General features: G+C 43.1%; 1 protein-coding gene across 1 annotated transcript; it reads right to left on the minus strand.

Moving 5' to 3' along the window:
• Positions 1–187: 187 nt before the first annotated feature.
• Positions 188–16,033, minus strand: zbtb16b (zinc finger and BTB domain containing 16b). Its single transcript, XM_071527622.1, has 6 exons — positions 14,853–16,033; positions 11,734–11,831; positions 9,147–9,233; positions 2,415–2,585; positions 1,087–1,254; positions 188–417 (listed from the first exon to the last, which is right to left on the minus strand). The coding sequence occupies exons 1-6, from the start codon at positions 16,028–16,030 to the stop codon at positions 188–190; spliced, it is 1,932 nt and encodes a 643-aa protein (XP_071383723.1). The 5' UTR covers positions 16,031–16,033.
• Positions 16,034–22,008: the final 5,975 nt, after the last annotated feature.

Consider the following 22,008-nt stretch of genomic DNA (forward strand, 5'->3'; position numbering starts at 1 on the left):
AGAGAGAGAATGTGTGTGTCGTGTGTGCACAAGTGTGTCTGCATGCTTGCATGTGCTTGTGTGTGTTCAGGTGTTTGTGCATTTGCCATGTGTGTGTGCAGCTATGTGTGTGTGTGTGTGTGTGTGTGTGTGTGTTTGTTTGAATGTGTGTATGTGTCAGACTGTGTGCACTGGGTCTAAGTCCTGCTCAGACGTAACAGACATAAAGATAAGTCTTTTCTATCCTCCAGTCTGGCGGCACATCCTCCGGTTTGTGGCCCTTCATGTGCTTCTGCATGGCAGCCAGGCTGGGGCAGAAGTCCTGGCATATGGTGCACTGGTATGGAGACGCTCCGTTGTGAGTGCGCAGGTGCTTGATCATAGCCGAGTAGTCTCTGGACCGCTGGTGACACAGCTTACACTCAAATGGCTTCTCACCTGAAAAATTAAACAATACACATTAACCTTGTAAACCCCGAGCAGAGACTCGGCAGGTGAAACAGGAATCATCTTCTATTTCAGTCCACTGTACCTGCTGTTGTGGTGTGGTGTGGGATCTCTCTTTGTGGGTATGTGTGTGTGTGTGTGTGTGTGTGTGTGTGTGTGTGTGTGTGCTCTAGGGTTAAACCGATATATCAGTTTGCCTTATATAAAATATCAGATGGAGGTTCCTCCCTGATCACAGCTACATAAACACAGTCTGTGAAACTGCAATGCAATTTTATTTTGTTTTAATATTTTAATGTTTTTAAAATTCAATTCAGTAATGGTTTTTGTAAGTTAATTCTTCATTTAAAGGCAGTAAGTGAGTTTCTCCTACCATTGAATAGGTGTTTTGGGTCACCCTGCCTTAAAGAGCTGCTAACCAAACTAAAAAAATTAAATTAGTCTGGGTTTGTATCTCATGATCTAAATGGTATTTCCCAGGCTTTTCCATCCTGACAAGAATAACATTCTGTGGGAAAACACTGAATACATTTTTGGGGCATAAAAATTTTAAGATGTTGAATAACAGTGCAAAATCAGCAGCTCAAATACAAGAATATCGGCCTTAAAAAACCCATATCGGTCAAACCCTTGTGTGCTCTGCTGTGTCTGAGCTCTGACCTGTATGAACACGGTAGTGTGTCTCTAGCTGGTGTTTGAGGCTGAACCTCTTCCCGCAGCCATTGCACTCATAAGGCTTCTCTCCTGTATGGATGCGTTTGTGGCCCCGCAGCGTGCCGTCGTCTCTGAAGCAGCTCCCGCAGAATTCACACTCGAACGGGTGATCACCTGAAAACACAGCCATGTCACAACAAAAGCCTGCACCGCTGCAGCCCGCTTCGAGGCAGCCCATTATCACGACCAGCATAGAAGGGTAACTTTATCATTGGGGTGACATGTATAGTGCATATGCAGCTGCACAGGTCAAATAGTCACATAGCCCTTTCTGCACATGCATGTCAGGCGGGGGAATAATGTGCTTTCAGACGTTGCTAATGTTATGACATGAGGACACTCCTCTTGGCTGTCTGCTAATAGCTAATAAAAGTCCTCCAGCCATGTGCTGCTCTGCTCTCTATACTGTAGTTAATCTATTTCTCTCCTAGGCTGAGGCTTTGACTCATCTCCAATGACCTATGTGCCTCATTATCTCAGTGTCCACAGCAACAGCCAAGTCGGAGGATACATTGCTCTCCTCATTACAGGCTGATTCTCCCCAATCCCCCACCCCACTGTGGAGCAGATGACATTTACAAAATGTTACTTCCAAGCAGAATGGCATACAAACAAGATACGCTGCCATGGCCAAAACTCCCTTCACTTCTGTCTCTTCACATCAATTATGTATTTCTCCTGTCTAGACATCAAGCCGTCCTGACAGCTGGGAGTGTTATTTAAGGTAAAAGAAGAAAGAGGGACATCTTTTCAGTAAATATCTCTTCGTCTCCTGCGGCACTAAGACTCACCCTCGGTAGAACACACAGACAAGTCATTTCCATTTGCTTTTCCTTCAATATTTATTTGGGTTTCCTCTATCATTTTGGGTGAACCACACTAGAACTGACAGCCGTGAATTGCAGAAGCCCAAAGGCTGTCTAAGAACCCAAAATATAAACAGGATGAAATTGCCCAAAATATGCACCGGCCATAACGGTACAGTGCTGTCATCAGAGAGGTGAGTCATTTTATAGAGAAGGAAAAGGAAGGGTGGGAGAGCGTGCATGCAAATTAACTAAAATCTTAAAGCCAGTAACTGGAACAAGGAAATTACCCCATATACAGATATATATATATATATATATATATATCCTATGGCCTTATTTGTCTTTTTTGTAATAAATGCATGCTTTTAACACCACATATTTATTGATCATTTGTGACTGTGATGCTGCAGGAGATAATAAAACTGACGATGATGATGATGAGAATGAGGATGATCCATCTCTTACCCGAGTGAGAGCGCAAGTGTCTTTTGAGTGTGGTGTGGCTAGGGAAGGGGCGCTCACAGTGGCTGCAGATGTAGCTGTGCATGCCTGCATGGACCTCCATGTGCTGCTGCAGGGCCTTCTGGGTCTGGAAGCGCTTTGCACACAGCAGACAGAACACCGCCATGTCAGTCCCTGGAGAACGTACAAGACACAGACGCACAGTTATTTCAGTACCATACACAGACAGGGCCTTAAGTGGGGAAACTGGGTCACTTCAACTTTGTGTGAGTCCTCTGAGGGAAAAGCTTCTTTCAAAGAGCAAGTGCCTCTACCTAAACTAACTCCCCTAAAAGCCCAGAGGCACTTTCAACTGGAGTCTTTATACACTCTATTTTAAACCCTGAAAGTCATTGTTTTCTTTAAGAATTTCGAACACAATGCACAGCATGCCAATCACACAATCAATGGCTTCTTCCTGGTGTGTTAGATGTGTAATTATTCTCTTCATTCCCCATCAGGAGTCAGCTCCAGCCTGTGAAGTCCTCTGTCTCTTTGCTCAAAGAGCGGCTGATAGTAGCTCCACCCTAAATGATGCCTACACTATGCGCTCTGTGCAGAATGTTAAGTAGTGATATCAAGCCATTAAAGGCAGGACTGCAGGAAAAAACACAATCCAGTTTAATCCTGTGTGTGACCTGGCATCACTTTGGGGCTGCTTTCCTGTTGCACGGAGTGTGGAGAGGAATACAGATAGGGAGTCGCAGGCAGGGTAGTTTAAGTCAGAATGGCTCTGTGAAGAAGATCCATTGGCTGTCATACAGTCAACGCTTGATCTACAGGGTCTGTGTGCCAGCTCTTAACACCAATCTAGCACCCTTACTCACACTCATGCAAATTCATATGTGTGGTAAGACTGAGGAATTGGTTAATCAGCTGCACTGGAAATAATGTGCATGTCCTGGAGAGTGAAGCTTTAATGTGAGATTATGAGGTCCTTATTTCTCTGTCTGCTCAGGTTGCGGATCATTTACAATGCTAGCAGGTCCCATTGCTCCTGACTCAGATTCAATCAGACATCTCCAGCGGAGGATCATTAGTAAACAGAGGGCTGTGCCAGCACTTCATTGGAATTCAAGTGGGGTTGCTGTGTCGCATTTAAAATGCAGTCTGATGAGGTCCACTAAATCAAATCATTTGTTACTGTTATTGAAGTGCCTTGAGGCAACTGGCAATTAAATTGGAATTAACGCAGGGAAAGGGATACAGCACACTCATACTAAGAAGGAAGAGTGTCAGACACTTGCTTTAGGTTCAATCAAGTTAACAGACAAGCCCGTTGAAAGTAGAAAGACAAAACAAAGCAAACAAATTCACATTTTCAGGGATAAATCAAAAACATTCAGCGTGTATTGTTTTCTAATCCACATATCACAATTTGCTCAAACAAAGCAAAACGGTTTTTAGTCAGTAACATTTCATGGATGAGCACAATTTGACATAGACCCACAAAGCCTTTTCTTTGTGAGGCTGCATCTGAAAATATGATGCTTTTCTTTGAACCTCGTCAAAATGCTCGCTATGTGGAAGTTTTGAAATTCCCCCCAAAATGCCACTAATAGAACTGATCATTCGTAATCATTAACAGAAAGAAGACAGGATGAAAGACATTCCCCACTCTTAACAATCCTGCAGGGAGGCGATCCAGTGGAATGAACTGCACCTGTTCAGAGGCTTTAGCCTGTGGCCATTTACACAAAGGACACACAATGAGGTTCAGGCCCTCATTGACCAAGCCCATTAGTCATAGGCTCCTCATGCAACTCCTACAATCCCTGTCTTTATGCTGTCGCCTAATGACCAAGGCCCTTTCTCACCCACGGATCACAATATTTTAGTAGAAGACAAAAGACCCTCCCTCCTCTACGCCTCCGTACCCTCCCCATTCCCCTTATCCACTGACCATACAGGAAAGCCTTTCACTGTCTAACCAGCTTTACTTTCTGTCTTTGAGTCATACATAACTAATCCCGATGCGCTGGGCACTGTGCAGCAGTGAAGTCTGGATAATGATCTATCTAAAAATGGCTAAAGACATTTAAAGAGCACAAAATGCATTCTCTGCATGGTCTGTGATGTGGAGCCTTGATCCATTTTAAGTGTCGACCAATTCGATCGCAATATTTGCTGTGGCCAGCAGGGGGAGCGCTCTCCGCTTCAAAGTGTCCAGGTTACTTGGCTGGAGGCAGAGCAGAGCCCTCAACTAACTGAATAACACAGTATCCACCCTCTGTAGACACTTCAAAGCTATTTTAATTATCCTCTCTCCACAGTCTCTTTATTAACTATCATATATTTTAATAGCCTGTTTCAGTGCAGCCTGCATACTTCATTCTGTCTGCTAAAAACAACTTAAACTGTCTAGTTTCTTTCTTTGTGGGTGTAAACCATTCCTGCTCCCTGACACTTGCAAACACTCACTGATATATTCGCATCCTACTGTCATGAAGAATACTGAAATACCTTAAGAAAGAAATGTCACAAATATTCTGTCACAATAATCTTACTCTTGATCTCAGGCTGACATCCGGCGACAACATCTCAGCAGTAGTTTCGATTTATTCTGCTCAACCAATGCTGAAAATAAAAATAACAAAACAATATCCTAAAGTGTAAACAAAACATTCTGAGGCTAGGAAGTAAGTGTTTGTATGTGTTAGTGGTGGCATTTCGGGCTGATCACTACCTGCTTCAGTGCACCCTGTTAACTCTTCAAACAAAAAGGATTTGCTGCTGTAGTGTTTTCCAGTAGGCTTTGGTCCCAAGAGCAGAGCAGCTTCTCTGTGAGAGAGTCGGCCCTAAAGTTGGCTGTCATTGCCCCCTGCTTTCTCACCCTTAACCAGACAATGGGCCTGGGATTTGGTCTTAAGGCACAGGATGACCCCCTGACCCTTGGCCCTCAATGGGGTAAATACCATGTAATCAATGGTATTCCTCAAAGGCCGGAGAGTTGACTGAGCATTGTGTCTTGTGGGAGGGAGCCGGTTAGACTTTCCAGTGGGAATGATGATTTACTTTCAGCTAGTTCTCTTATTAAGCACAGAATATACAGATTTCATGTGTGTATCTGCATTATTGAGCTGCTTGTGTGATGCAAAACTTGACACAAGGCTATTAAATCAAGACTAGTTGAGGTAGTTGTGCTATTTCAGCATATCTACACCAAGAAGACATGTATGGTCATGTGATTAAGCACAGTTTGCCTTCATACATCTGCCACTCATTCAGTCCAACTGAGGTGGGAGCCAGCCAGGCTCTCACGCTGCCTAAGAAACAAAACCATGTGTCTAGGCAACCAGATAGGATCATGGTCCTTGTTGGGGTGAAGTGTTCAAGCTAATCCCTTCATTCACAAATAAGCGCAGCCTGTTTCTTTTCAAATGGCAAACAAAAGTTTTCCCACCCTGAGAATCTGGGAGTAAACCCACTGCAAATTGAACAAGAGATTGCATTCAATGACGACTGCAAATCTGTATAAATTCTACTGTGTGTTCATATTATACACTAGGTTTACCTTAGCATTAGTGTCCGGTACCCACCTACATCAATTACATTGATTGGTTTGTGAATATGCCTCTTTACATTTGTTAAACTATATGAAAATTACACAACATTGAATTCTTTCTGCTATTTTACAAGGAAGGACAAATAATATGTTTTATGAATGTTTGTAGATTAAGTAGATCTAATCATCTGAGTGGCGACTATCAGGCATTTGTTTCAGTAAATTGTGAGCTGCGGTTTCAACTCAAAGCTCGAAAATAAATCCCCTGCTACTATCAAAAGAGCAAGGAATTTCAAACAGATTTCACACTTCACAATATCGCATCACAGGCGAAGTCGTGTACACTCAACATAGCAAGACACCAGTCATACAACTCACTGTGAAGGCACACTAAGCTACGTCCTGTGGCACAGTGCAGCGTATACAGCGCTCTCACTGTCTGCCAGGTCACTGATATGACCCAGTTAAACATACGCAGTCACGGAGGCTACATTATGTGCTAGACCTCATATGACCCGGTGCGTTCATGCTATGCGTTTACTCAGACGGCTCCCTGTAGATGTGATGGTACTGGCTCTGGGGCAGTGGAACCACATACACACACACACACCACGGTACCTTAAACGACCCCAGGCACTCGTCAGTAGACTGCTAATCTACCCGAGTGAGGAACAACCGACTCAATAATTAATGCAACAAGAGATACGTTGCTCCTGTTTAACCACCATTCCATGGACCAGTTCATTGAGGTCACACTCTGTTCCCCATCTGAAACTGCCTTGATCCCTAGAATGTTTAACATATTTTCCCAATACACTGTAGTTCCCTCTACATTAAATAACAGGGCATCTCAGGGCACTGTGTGTCATGACAGTAAGTGCAAACAACCACTGGGGGCACAGTGGCCAAGTAGAACATAGTTCCATTCAGTTGAAGGTCTGTGTGAAATATAACTGGGTATTAACAGTAACCTATGCTGTATTTGAATGGACTACAGCACTGTTTAATTAGGACTGGAACAGAAGGTGATATTATTCACTTGATGAAGCAGCCTATAATGCGTGGAAACATTGCAGCTGCTGTAAGCACACAAAGACACCACTCTTTATGGCCTTTGCCTTGAAGGCAAGGTGGCAAAATGGTTAGCCAGCGTGGTCTGCAGCATATCCAGTCGATTTCTATGCATGCAGTAGATTAGCTACAGTCTTGGGTTTTCCAAAACTCTTTAAGTAAGATGATAGTTAAAAGCCTCGTACCCCAGAGCCTTGACTTGCTCTGATGAAACAAACCCCTTTGTTGTGAGAGCAATTCGGAGACAGATCCATTCTTTTATTTTGGGCACTGACAAGTAGGTCAGAGGAGACTATGACAGTGCTGTAGTGAGAAGTAAACAGCAGCACATGATGTTGTTTTCCTCTGAGTCCTGGCATCCAATGCCACCAGCAATCCACTTGCCCCCAGGAAGCCCCAACACCCCCCACCCCCTTCCCTTCCCACAGTCCACCCCGCCCCCAAACCCCCTCCTCCCTTTGATCTCAAACTTCAGCAACCCACGGCCATTCACCTCTGACATATCAAAATGGCTAAAGAGACTTTCACTGTAAACTAGCCTTGCAGCCAATGCTGCCAAATTGCTTAAGAGAAAGGTCTGCCTAAAGTAGTGTTATTTTCCCTCCAGAGGAGGTGGACGACAACATTGCAGCTGCTGAGGTCTGACAAGTGTTAATCTGCCAAGAGGAAACTCATTTGGCTCACTGGTTATGCCGCATGGCAAAACAAAGCCATGGTATCACCATCAGCACTCAAGCATTGAAAGATCCCATGTGTTTCAGGAAAAGTAAAATACAGTTGAGGTTTATTAAATATACATTTTTACATGGAGTTGTGAGCAGTATCTTGATTCCCCCTATATCCATCACACAACCGATTGAATTACCTGTACCTCATTTCAGTGTAGGCTGTGAGGCCTACAGTAAGCGTCAGTAAAAAGGGTCATGCGTCACACTAGACCAGGCTGAGATCATGACAAAATGAGAGAGTAATGCCCTCCTGTACCCTGCACTGGATACACTGCCAAGCTGAAACTGAGCTCTGGATGTTTACAACTTGGGGAGATGAGGGTAGAGACTTCTGGGCATCGTTAACACCCCTCCATGTCCACAGCCATTAACTATTCATACTGTGTGTGCCACCTGGAGTTACAGTTACATGCCAATGCTCCTGAGAGGGTTATCACCTTTCTCTGACAGTAGCAAAAAAGGTGTGGATTCAGACACTGTCAGGCATATGTTCTGTCTGCCACAAATAAAGCTTTCTGGGTTGGAGCGGATTGAAATCTGCGAGTCAAGAACTGGTGCTTAAGACTTACTGACTTCTGGGTAATGTGGCAATACTCCAGAAAGCTTTGATTTATACTTGGTTATGATATAATACTTGGTAATACTACTTCTAATAATAATAATAAGAAAAAGAATAATATAAAAGTCTATGAGTGTGGGTTTTAAGAGCTGATTTAAAGGATAATAATTATTTAGCAGCCTAAGCTCCTCAAGCGGGCCGTTCCAAAGTCTAAGAGACCTGCTGCCAAATCGCCAATTGCCTCTTGTCTCTTGCTTTCAATCTGCATTTGAGGATGCACCATCTAGGTTTGTGCAGCTACTCAGCTGGGAGAATACTTCCAGGGACACAGCTCTCGAGAAAAATATTTGGCCCCGTCCTCGTCCCGAGAGCTAGTGCCAAACATTTCCCATGCAAGAAGAGGGTGTAATACAAACATTTTCTTAATGTGAGACTGCTGCAAAACAAAATGGGCTCATCTAGTTGTTGAGGGGGAGTGTGTGAGTGTAAGGTAAATAATTCCATGGCCGTCACAAGCAGGAGGTGAGGATAGTATATCTGTGAAGCTGTAATGCGCTCGCGGTAAAGGCAAGGCTGCGGTGAAGTGGCTTGCACTCGGTATGGATGCCAAGAGATATTAGTGGGTGATATGTGAGAGGGCCTCCCACCTCGCTGTTGATAAATTATGGAGTATCATGACAGGAACAGTTTAACCCAGCCAGCATGACAAGCAAGTTTATACACATGATCAAAAGTTTAGACGTCACAGCTTACGCTACAGCTCAATGTATGCTGTCCAGGATCCATGTTGAACATAGTGTGTGTGTGTGTTTGAGTGTGTGTGTGTAAAGTACCTGTGTGTGTTTGCCTGTGGGCTTCCAGAGCATCCTCTGAGGAGAATGTTGCTCCACACTGATCACACACCAGCGCCTCTGCAGGAGCTGGAAGAAAAAAAAACATAATTATAAGAATGTATCTTTATTAGACAATACACGTAATGAGCATCTGTAGTTGAGATTACAGAGTACGCAAATTACTCTTGCATTTTTTTTTTTAAAATGAGAAAAAAACAAAGAGAGATGAACAAAGCCGCCCCATTTTGGAAGTCACTAAAGAGCCTCACTAGTCAGACACTTGTGCTTTCAGGTGTTGCACAAGGAAGCACATACACACAGTACAATGGAGCAGAGGAAACCGCCATAAAAACACAACTCAGGCCAAACAAAAGCACCAGACAGCGTGCAATGGCCCCTCTCTTCACAAAGAAGAGCAGAGCTGAAGAGTTTTATTTACCGTGGCCTGTTATCAGTCTCTGAACAGTAAGCAGACTGTCTGCCTGAGAGGCCACAGAAGGACTGGGTGTTCTCTCTACAGCAGACGCTTCCCGCCTGCGGCACATCCCTTTATCAAAAAACACTTCAGAGTCAACACCCCAAATCCCATCGCATACACTGTAACTACAGTTCCCAGTTCACCTTTGGAATGCCCTTGTCTATTCTGATGAGGATATAAAAGAGACAAGTATGTATACCGCTCGCAGAAATGTTGAATCCTTGTTTTGCACTTGCACCTGCACAGACAGACGCATAGACAGACACGCATGCACGCATACACGCACGCACGCAGGCAGGCACACACACTCACACACACTGACACACACACACACACAGCTGTTTGGATGTGGGTTGGCTCTCACAGAGATGTAAATCGGTTGCAGATCCATACTGGCCCAGGGCTCATTCACTGATCTATTTTCTGCTCAGCTGGCTTTAAACGAAGTTAAAATGACTCATTAAAACACCCACAAGCTTTGGGAACTCTGAGCGCTACAGCCTAAATGTGGTCCTCTTTCAACTCTTACGATACCTCTATATACAGATGCTGTGCCACTGTTCCCAATGCTGCATACAAATAACACACAAAAAACCCCCCGATTATGTTCAATTCTAAAAACAACATTTTTTGGAAAACAAACTGTTACTGTTTTGGAATAGTGTTTTTTGTTACATGGGAAGAAAAAAAAAACTTGGGAGAGACTAGTGTTATAGTAGTAACACTACAGCAGTGTTGTAGATCCTGATGTTGTGTGACGCTGTCCAGTGTGGTGTGTTGTGTTGTGTGAGATTGTGTGATAAGGGAGGAAGAGAACATAGTGCATTGTCTTGTGCAGTCAAAGGCACGGAGTGTGCTCTCATCCATAAACCATCAAACTGTCTCCAGACGCGGCTGCAATCGTCCTCCATCAAAACACTTTGTCTGGCATACCAAAATAAGAGCCAGCATCGAGCTGAATACCAAATCAGCCCATTAGAGCGGTGGAGCACTCGCTCCTTAGCAACCAGCGGGATCTAAGGCTGCTATACTGAAATACACAGCGACAAAGAAATAAGATCCACGTCTTTTTTGTAGTATTACGGGCTGACACGTCGGGATGGGGCGAGTGTGTGTACGCTTATGCAAAAAATTCAAATGAGGTGAAAGGTGCTGTTAGATTTCACTGTGAATTGAAAATCAAAGTGTCGTGTCGGGGTGTCACAGCGATACAAGACAATGTGTGTGTTTAGGGTTACACAGGAACGCACTGTGAGGAATAAGCACAGGCGAGGGACGGCTCAGGTAAAAGTCCTTTATGAGCGCTGTTTGGAAAGAGAGAGAGAGACGCATTCTCCCTCGTATCTGTCAGCAGTATGTCATCCCCGAACAATCCTCAGAGAGCAGCGGGGAGAAGACAGGGACCGAGCCTTGTCTATCCTCATATTCCAACTGAAGTTACTGTTTCTGTTTTAGTTTCATTTTTAGCCCCCCCCACCTCACCCGACCTCTCCCTCCCCCACTCCCCCCCCCCCTTCCACCCCCCTCTCCACCCCCCTCTGCTCCTCTTTCTCTATTTTGGATAAAGTAGCTGGGAGAGCAGTCAGGTCTGATTAAGTCTGCATTTGGGTACAGTGTGTTCCTGGACACACATCTGCGAGCGAGCCATCACACACGCTTCGGAACACTGGCAGAACACCCAGGCCTGCCGGCAGCTGATGATGTCATCACTCAGAAGGGGCAGAGCTGGCGAGCTGCCAGAGTCTCCAAAAAAAAAAAAAAAAACCACCAAAAAGATTCAACAGAGAGACTGGGGAGCGAGAGAGAGAGAGAGAGACAGATAGAGAGAGAGACAGAGAGAGGTACATAGACCTAAGCATGGAAAAGCATGATCCTAGTATTCGGAGCAGCACAAACTGGAAGGGAGGAGGGAGGGGGAGTGTGTGTGTGTGTGTGTGTGGGGGGGGGGGGATTATCCAAACACACTAAGTAGAATCAGCTTTTCTATGGATCTTGTGGCTCCTGTAGTATGAACAGGTGCATGTGAGAGGCCGCACTATCAAGAGGCTTCATAACCAAACTGAATGGGGTTTTTTTACTCCAAGACGAGAGCCTGACAGTTATAATTACCTGTGTGAGACAGCATGTGCATCCTCAGCCGCACGCTGTCCTGGAAGTGCTTGCCACAGTATTCGCAGCCGTGGCCCTTCTCGCCGTTATGCAGCCTCCTGCGCAAAAAGACAAACACGAAAATCTATGAGCGTGCAGCAGAAAAAGGAGGGAGAGCGGAGTTATGATAATGAAAGTGCTGCGTTTCTGTGCCGTTTGTGTAAGGTCTTCCAAAGCCAGCAGCGTCATTGTCCTAGTAAAAGAAGAGCATGTTTTCATTCCGGCAAGACTCCCTCACTGAATGCAACATCATTAGTGTAAGAGGCCCTTGGAGTTGTGAATCACAACGCATGAATGCTAAGAGAACACAGACAATAGGATATCTGGCTAATTTCAGAGTGCAGACATACACGTGCCTCCACCCGCCAGAGCAGCACGACGCCGGGCGCACACACAAGCGCGCCGCACACACACACACACACACACACACACACATGTACGTAAACACACAGAGAAACACACACACTTCTCCTGTAACTGCTATGAAAAGGAGAAAAAAAAGAAAGATGATTCGCTGAAGCTCTGCCGGCAGCAAAACCCATCATATCATATCACACACATCCAAGCATGCAAGGCATCTGCACTGTTATCCTTATATCCCCCCTCTAACAGAAGAACAAATGACCTAGAAGGAGGCCGTGCTTAAACACACTCTATGGTCAAAATAAATGAGTCCTAAAATCTCATTTAGCTAACACCAAATCAATGAGCTACATTACCATATTGAGCTAAAAGAAGGAAAAAAAAAATGTTGGAGCTAAATGCACATTGTCACTGTCCAAGAAACCCTGTAGACAGTTTGTCCCATTTTTAAGTTCGAAGATTTGAGTTACAGCTTGCATCGTCTCTCACATGTAGAAATTGAGATTGTTGACTTTTGACCAGTTCTTTTTTTTTTTTTAAATCATAATGCCTTACCTGGGTGAGGATAAAAAAAGTTCTTATTTTATTTCTTGAAAAGTAGACTTTTTGGAAATAGGTTTTAAAAGGTTACTGATGATATGTAAAAATTAAGAGTTCTTTTCCAAAATGCTAAATTTCTGTTCTGGAAAAAAATAATATTACCTGAAGTTTATCATTCAGTATCTCTAAAATACAGATCTAGTCTGTTAAAGTTTCAGTGTTTTGTGAACCAAGGATCTAAGTTTCCTAATAACCTCTAAAACATACCACAATTTGTGTTTTAATTTTGTGGTATCAATCATTTTACAGGCATAATTTTTTTCAAATGGTGGATATCTAATTTCAGAACAAAATTTAAATGTTTCCTAATCCTTTGTGTTATCTCATTAGGCACCACTAGGATTAAGTATTTAACCAAAACAATCTAAAAAAATACTTGCATTACTTTTGGATGGGACAGTATATCGAAATTCAATATATCACAATACAAAAATGTGACAATACGTATCGTGGGGCAGAAAATTTAATTGCGGTATTAGCTATGTATTAGCTATATTTTATTCTGCTGTAGTAATCACAAATGACTTAGCTTGCCCATCACAATTTCACAAGCTCTCCATTGAAATTATATTATTTGCACTTTGTTACGACATTTTAAAATTGTTGTTTACATTCTAGCAAGCCAATGCCATTGCTAGAGAGATTTGTGGCACAGAAGTACACATAATTCACATAATTGGTTGTATCGAATCGTGAACCACATATCGCGTATCCACTCGTATCGTGAGATAAGCATATCGTCTCATCCCTATTACTTATATATTTCTGTAGTTTTCAACAGAACTGTGCCAGGAGAAATTTGTTTTAAAACACTACAAAATGTCAATCTACAGGCCAGGTGTATGCTCAATGACCTGGTTAGAGACCTGGAGCAACTTCATTACATCCTCAAGCAGAGCCACCGATGGGACTCCTTCAACCTGCGGACATCTGCCTGTCTCCATGAGTGAGCAATGAGCATCACAAAATATCCCACAGGATGCTCTGTTTCACTGGGCAGTGTTGCTACAACTCTGGAGTGGCACAAGGCTGAAATGTCAGCCACTGGCGCCGATGGGGAAAGGGTAGAGGTTGGCGCTTCGATACTAATCCTGGGTCGGTTGCATCAGCAGTGGGACGTGCGGATTCTCTTGTTTGTAATGATTAGTGTTGACTCAAAGGCTGACAAGTGCACAAAATTATAAAAAGGCTATAGTAATAGAGTTAATGAGAGTTGTCATTGAGCTATTTGGTAGGCTTTGGTACATTTTTGTATACAATGACAAAATAAACTGACAAGCTAAAAAAAAAAAAAAAAGAGTAATAAAGCAGCAACACGGTGAGGCATAAAGCAGAAGTTATCCATCAACCAGCTGAAACGTCCAGCCTGGTCCCTGTTGAGAGGCTCTTCCCTGCCGATGCAAAGGAACGCATATCAAATAGTCTGGGAGACAGCCTCTCGTGTGAGACGCACGTCTGTAGCAATAATCAAACAGAATTTAGAAAAAGCGGCTTTGTAAATAGCAGCATTATGCGACACCAAGGCCTCTTTATATGAAATCCCTGACAAAGACCTAATTCAAAACTTCCCGAAAAGTCTCACTGTTAAGACATGAGTGCAGGTGTCTCTGAGAATAAATTAACATATTTGCTGTTGATCCTTTTCACTCTGATAGTATTTTAACATGTTGGGGGGGGGGGGGGGGATCAGAAGGACCAAAATTCTTGACTGTTCAATTCAAGAAGCATGTGTCACACACTTAGCGTACATGCACTCACACATTCCTCCCATCTTTTATTAGACTTAATAGTCTTCTTACTGACACTGTTTGCAGTGTTGCAGTGTATTTAATTTCTCCAGCAAAAACTATTTAATTAAAATTGTAACCACTTTCATCTGGATTTCACCACTGATTATTAGACTTGTCTTAGGAATTGCACATACTGTACATGCCAACTCTCCAAACAGGTACAGAGAGTTCAACAAATTGCTAGCACTGATCATCATTATTCATTCAATTTGTATTTTTTTTAATATCCATTATTGATTAATAGATTAAGATACTGCAGCACATTTACAGTGTAGGATGAAAGCTTCATTAAGCAGAGAAATGTTGACAGATTTCTGGTGCTCCTACCTGTGCTGCTCCATGGCCTGCCTGTTGTGCAGCTGAAGCCCACATTCACCACAACACTGTTGGCCTTGAGCCTGGCCCTCGCGCCTCATCCCTGCCGCAAACTGGCCCAGCCGGCTGAGGAGCTCCCTGTGGAGCAAGCCTTGGTGCAGCAGGCCGCTGTAGGCCCTCGGGTCCAGCGGCATGCCCAGGGACGGGGCCACCGACACGGACACTGGCATCATCCCCTCCCCTGTGTGGTTGGAGGGCATCGAGTACAGGGAGGCCAGATGTTTCTCTGCCATCCCAGGGAAGCTGTCAAGAGAGTTCCCCATTTGTCCTCCGTCGTCCTGGCCTGAGTGCAGCTCTCGAGCGCTGGTGATCACGCTGCCCCGGAGCGGGGTCCCCGGGCCCTCGTCTCTGGGCTGGTCTGACACGCAGCTCCCCTCCCCCGCGCTGGAGGACCTGCCCTCGCAGCCGTTGGCGTCGTCCACCTGCATGCTCTCTGACTTTATGCTCCTTGCAGGATCCAGGGACGAGGCCTGGGCCAGCTCTGCACCTGGACTGCGGTGCTGGAGCTGTTGAGGACTGACGCTCTCCATGTCGACCTCTTTATCCAGCCTGGGGCTCGACCCGGGAGCCCCCTCCGGTTCTGGGCTCCTCTCGGCCATGTGGTACAGCGCCAGGTGGTGGAGAGCAGTCGGGGTGGTGCAGTTGGTTCCATCCTGTACGGAATGCTTCTTGGACATCAGCATGTGCCTCCAGTGCCGGGCCCGGCTGTGGTCGCTGTGGTCTCCGGAGCCATGGTTCCTCACCGCCGCCTCCTCGCTCTCCTCAGACTGGATGGTCTCCAGCACCTTCAGGCACTGCTCCTCCAGGTACTCGATCTCCAGGATCTCGGCGGCGTACAGCAGGTCGTCCAGGTCCTCCGCCGTCGCCTGGAGGGAGGCGGTGTAGGCGTACTCCAGGATCTGCTGGAAGGTCTTGGGGGACAGGAAGTCCAGGGCGTAGCGCAGGCTGCTGCGGTGGAACAAGATCTCGAACATTTTGCTGGTGCAGGCCAGGACGGTGCGGTGCGCCGGGAACTCCTGGCCGTCCACCGTGATGATGACATCACACAGCGTGCCCGCCAGACGCATCTGATTGGCCCGCTGCAGAAGCGTGCTGGGGTGAGTGGGGTTGTGGAGCTGGAGCACACCCATTTTTGTCAGACCCGTATCCGCTCGGACCCTCGCTGAGCCCACGCATGAGGTGTGGCTGTTCCACTTGCCTTCACTTTGTTGCAGGTCTGCGGTTCGGGTGGAGGGGGAGGGTGGAAGATCATTAGTGGCTGCTTCACTTACAATGCACATCCATTTAACTTACAGGTGTAAAACACAGTGAATTAGCCTATAGTTCAGTGCACACTATCATTTATGGTACATCATAGGGAATACTTGAGAAGAATGTGTTATAAGATATAAAAATGACAATATATATTTTATAAAATATAAAGCCTTACCTGATATGTTGAGGTGGTACTGTTTTATGTCATGTAACCTACATTTATTTACTTATTTTAATTAAAAATCACGCACAGACAACAGGTCGATACACACAAAGCAACAGTTTCCATTGCAGGTGATTAGTCTGAGGTCTAGTTGAGAGCGGTCACGTCGCTGTAATAACGTCTGCATACTGAGAGGTGACGGTTCAATTTATCAAGCGCTGGACACACACACACACACACACACACACACACACACATACACACACAGAGTGTCGATGCCCTCAACAGGTAGGTATACCATTAAGAAACGCCTCGAGGGGCAGATTAGTTAATGTACACGCGCATTATGCGTTGTGTTAAATACGATGAAGATGCTCCGCTCAAATGATGTAGAGCCAAAAATAAGTTATCAAACTATCAAAATGATGAAAGCGTGGAAACGAAGCGCGATCACGGCTCCCGAGGAGAGTCACTCCACGCACATATCCAAATGATTCCCGTGACTGTCTGAGTGACGAGTTGGTCCTCTGGTATATATAATCTATATACTGTTGGACCACTCACCCACCGCCGCTCGAGTGATGCTGACAGGCTGCATCCTCGGTCCTGAACTATCCGCAACATCAGAGCGCATCAGGTGCAGACGCGCAACCCACCTTTAGTCTAACACAACCAGACAAATCCTCGCATCTCGCTTATTTACTGTCCGCATAGTGTTTAAGCAACATGTTATGCCCGAAAAAGGCATTTATCTAAAAAAAAAACAAACAAACAATGATATCACAGCGGGAACAGACCGGGCTACAATATAGGCTAGTCTGGGTTTAATCAAGTTTGTAAAATCTCGATTCAGACTGTAGGCAAACTTCGGCCAATTTCTAGGCTACATGTGTTGCCTTAGCCGAGGCGAACTTACAGCAGCCCACCACAAAATTGACATTTATATAAAAATAAATGAATTATTAAAAATAGTCTCAGTCTGGAAAGTAGTTCATCAGATCAGATTCTCCTGTGTAAAATAATCTGTACTGGAAACACTGACGAACAAGACAAGTAAAAGTATGAGCTGTCATACTTCTTCTTACCTCTATTTCCTAACGTCCTCCGTTGATTATCCAGGCAACATCATGGTTAGGCATTTCACAGTACCCGCTCCAAACTCAGTGCTGCTCCAAGTAAGCAAATCATCACCCAGGCACCAGTGTCAAGCCCGCCAGAACAAAAACACGCGTCCGGTTGGACCTTTCAAAATAAAACCCATCTCGACAACCACGTGTTGTTTCTTGATTAGGGGAGACCAGGGTGGTTTTAACAGGGGATACTTTCAAAAGTCTTTCAATTCCTCCAATCAGGAGCAAGTTAGAAATCCTATGATCAACTGTGTAGATGTTCCTTTCAGCCCCAAGCCCACATGTGTAAAAGAAATAGGCTGTAAATAAAACTGGCAAATTTAAATTTTTAATAATTCTATTTTTGAGTTTGTTTTTTTTTTTAGCTAAATTTGTTTTTTGGATAGCACAGTTTATGTGACTGTCACAATTATGGAACTTAGATTAAGATAATTGATAATTGATATTTTATAGGTAATTATCATTTGAGTATACTGATATTACAATATCGTATTACACCGTGAGGCTATCTTAGCTAGCTGTTTAATAGTTGCTGGGGTTGGGGATAGTTGTGACAAATAGCACTGTAGTAGGATACTACAACTTAACTGAGTTAACACACACAAACACGCACACAAATTCACACACATACACAAACACACAATTCTGTTCAAAACAGAGGTCATATTATGTGCACATTACATTTGTTTGATCTAACTCAAATGAGCAAGACGATATGGACAGAAATGTGAAAAATGTTACAACCATCCCCAGTCTCCCCTAATACGAAGTACCAAAATGACCATAAAGAATATACAAGGATTCAAAAGTAGGTATACAATTTTCAATAACAAAGTTGTATAATAATTCAACATTCAATTTGTACCTGGATACAGGAAAAAAGTATTTAATAATGCAGTGAGTATTAATAATGTATGTAAAACTCTATACCTATTTTTTAAACAGGCTGTATTTAGGGAGGAATATGTTTTTAATGAATAAGTCATCAACTAGTATTTTATTAGCCTCAAATTTACCTGTTCATTTTTTAATCATAAAATAGCATGCACCATAATGCAACATTATCTTTTTTTAGTTTCTATATTACACCTAGAGTTTACCTCTATTTAATTTAATGATCCCCCCGGGTCTGTGTAATGCTGATTACTACAATATTCTCATTCAAAATCAAATGTGAAAAACAGGAGAATTGAGTGCAAAAGTCTCTCTTTAGATTTAAGATTTTATTTTCTGATGTTTGATTTTTGTCACGCTTCCTCCTCCTCTAAGATTGTAATTCAGGAGGAGATTTCCCACAGACCAATAAGAAGCAAGTCCAGCCTCACTTCAGTCTCCGCATGCCAATCAACACATGGCATGCTGTTGAAATGAAAGGTAGGCCTACAGTTTTGTGATTGAGATAAATATTTCAGTTGCCACTTTTAATAAATAACAAATAAATAGATTGAAAAACAAGCCCAAATCACCTACATTTTGTATTTATACAAGGGGCAATAAATTGAGATTTCAGAATATTCTTAGTGTTGTCTTTCCATTTTAATCATTTGAATTAGAGAATTAAACTAAATATTAGATTGTTAAGGGTTACACAGACCTGAATTAATATTTCAAGTCTATTATTTATTGCTCTGTACACCCCAGTACTTGACTCTTCTTTTTCCATAAACGACTAATTTCATTGTTTTATTTTGAAGGCAGAGCCGCCTCACTTCTGGTGTCACTCTGCCTGTCTGCGGCTAGCTTGACGCAGCTGCAAATCATCACCCGGGCGACGTCACGGCTTTGAATGATCGTCCTCTGTTCCTTGGCTGAAAACAGAGACATCTACAGGGCATCTGAACAACCTGCCAGCAGAGACAGAGAGGGGACTGATAGACTGGGTTATGACCAGTTTGGTGCCCTATCATAACGGGTAGAAACCGATCTGATTAATGCTTTTTGATATCAAGAACAAACCAGTTTCTATTTATAAGTGAAGTAATGAGAAAACATGAATAAACCCCGGCAGCGGTGCTGCCTGGGAAATAGGATGCCATGACAGGTCACAGTGTTGGCCACTTTGGGTATTGACACACACTGTTGGCAGCGCGTTTCAAGTCACATTAGCCTCGGTGCTTCAGTGTTTACTGAAGAAGAGCGATCAAACACAAACAGGGGTACTGAAGGTAGCTGATGTTCTGCAGCCCAAAATATCAAGTACTCACTGTTACACCTAGGCATTAATATCCTAGCCTGAAAGTATTAACTTTGCTCTTGGACAAACATGCATGATGTAAGACTTATTTATTTGCTCCTGTCTGTCTGGGCATTCAGCCCAGAGAATCTCTAACCCACCAAAACCTGTTTGCAGTATAACCATTCTGTAAATAATCCTGTGTGAGTCCATGACATGGCGAAAACAAAGGAACTCCAAAAAGGTATTTCCTGCCACCTAGTGTTGAAAACATTTTACTGCAGGCACAAAAAAGGAAAGGGGGAATCACTGAAACTAAGGACACAAAGGGTCAGAACAATATTAGATTCAGAAACCATGTTTTATTTTGTAAATGGGTTGTCGCTCAGACTGTACACAACAGATATTTTCTGAGTTTGACCCAATGAAACCAAAAGGAACCTCCAGAGACGAGGGGAACAAGGTGGTCTGGTGACAGCTGGAGATTACAAGGTAAGTAAAGCCTGTAGTGTCGTTTTGATATACTGAAAAGCCTTCTTCACTCCACTCCATTGGCATTACATCTACTAGCACTGCAACTACTAACTAACATTTTAGAAAAATTCATCTTGTGTATCAGGTCGACCACCCTGCTCCCTGCCACTGGTATCCCAAACTTGACAAGCAGTCACTCCTGGTGAGTGATTTTGTACAAAAGACAAAAATCGAAAAAGAAATTCAAAGACCACATTACAGAACACTTGAATAACAATCAGGGGGAAGAAAATAAAAACATTGTGTGATTATGCCAGAACAAGCCCAAAGGTAACACTCATTAAATCAATATGAAATCTAGTTTGCCCCAAACAAACATGGGCATGTCTATCTGCATTGTAGTTATACGTTATGAAGTACTGACTGAATTCATGCCAAGACTCATAACGTCTCCCTTCACTATAGCTGGCAATACATAGTGCTGTGACCAGAGACGGACAGTTTCATACACTACACGTGTTATAATGACCACATTAGTCCATTTATTGTACTTTTCTTCTAAAGATACAATATAAAAAAAGAATAGGCTAAATCTCTCACGACAAAGCTATGCAGATTATTATAGAAACTGATGACAAGACAATCTATTGACACACAGGCACAGTGCACAAGCTTGCAGGCAGGAATGGAAAATAAATCTTTCTAGTTTTAAATAGTACAAAAAGGCTTTTTAAAGTTTTTTTTGGGGGGGGGGGGGGCGTTTTTTTTTTTTTTTTTTTTGCTTTAAAAGCACAACTGAAATTATGAAGCCAGGCATTTGATCTGCTTTTCATGTGAAGAAGATAGCTATCAGTTGATGCTCGAAACAAAGAAATGGCATATATTTAGCTCAAGATTATAAGACATTCACTTGATTTGAGGTTCTCCAACCCTTGGATGACAATTAGTAGTTCTGTTGGGATTTTTTTTTGTCTCTCTCTCTCTGAACATTTGTGTTCAACGTGTACAATATCTGTTATTTTATTTAGAGACATATTAATTTTAATTAACACTGTGGTAATGCAGGTATCAGACTGACTAACAGCTGATCCCTCAACCAGATCACTATATGGGCCAACAGTTGGAAGAAATCTGATCTAATCATAACAAATCTATTGTAGTGGGATTCTCTTTGATTCACTTTCCCCCTGCAGCTGGCTGTGGGTTAATAGTGTATTTTTATGGCCATAACACATGTGGTTATAATCAAAAACAATGAACTGAGGCCTATGTTTAATAAATGACTGCATATCTGTGAGAGATAAAACATCCCCACAACAGACAGTGAAACAATAACCCTTGCAAACAAAACATTACAACCGCTTGCAGGTCAGACATGCAGAACAAGCTATTCAATAAGACTAGCCCTCAAATTATAATTTAAAATAAAAAATGCAAACAGTTTTACATTTGAACAATGTAACAAGAAAATAAAAAAAATAATTTCTATATAGTCAGTTTTTTTTTTTATATATATATATTTTCCATAATAATTCAATGCTTATGTGCAACCGTACTTCAAACTCTAAGCACAACAGAAACTACAGTCTAATCTCATCTCTTTACCAAGCGATCATTATAATAAGAGTTTGTTCTTAATTGTCCTGACTGGTTAAATAAAATAACGATAAAAAAATAAAAGTAAATCTCTCATGACCTCAAGATAAACTAGAACTCCTTGGGTGTAGCGAACGTATCTTAACTGAAACCAGAAACGACAGCACAGTCACTCTGTGCTCTAATCAATCTACAAAGTACAAGTGTATGTTGTTCTGAATATGCAGTTAAGGGCACTGGAAATCAAAACTCCTGTAGTGTTTCTCGCTGTTGCTGCTGCTGCAAATGTTTTGGATGGGCTGGGGTTTCCCTGCCCCA

The sequence above is a fragment of the Centroberyx affinis genome, unplaced genomic scaffold (genome assembly GCF_046629955.1).
Source record: "Centroberyx affinis isolate AG114_WGS23_722 - 3 ecotype Tasmania unplaced genomic scaffold, CSIRO-AGI_Caff_v1 ptg001549l_1, whole genome shotgun sequence".
Lineage (NCBI taxonomy): Eukaryota > Metazoa > Chordata > Actinopteri > Beryciformes > Berycidae > Centroberyx > Centroberyx affinis.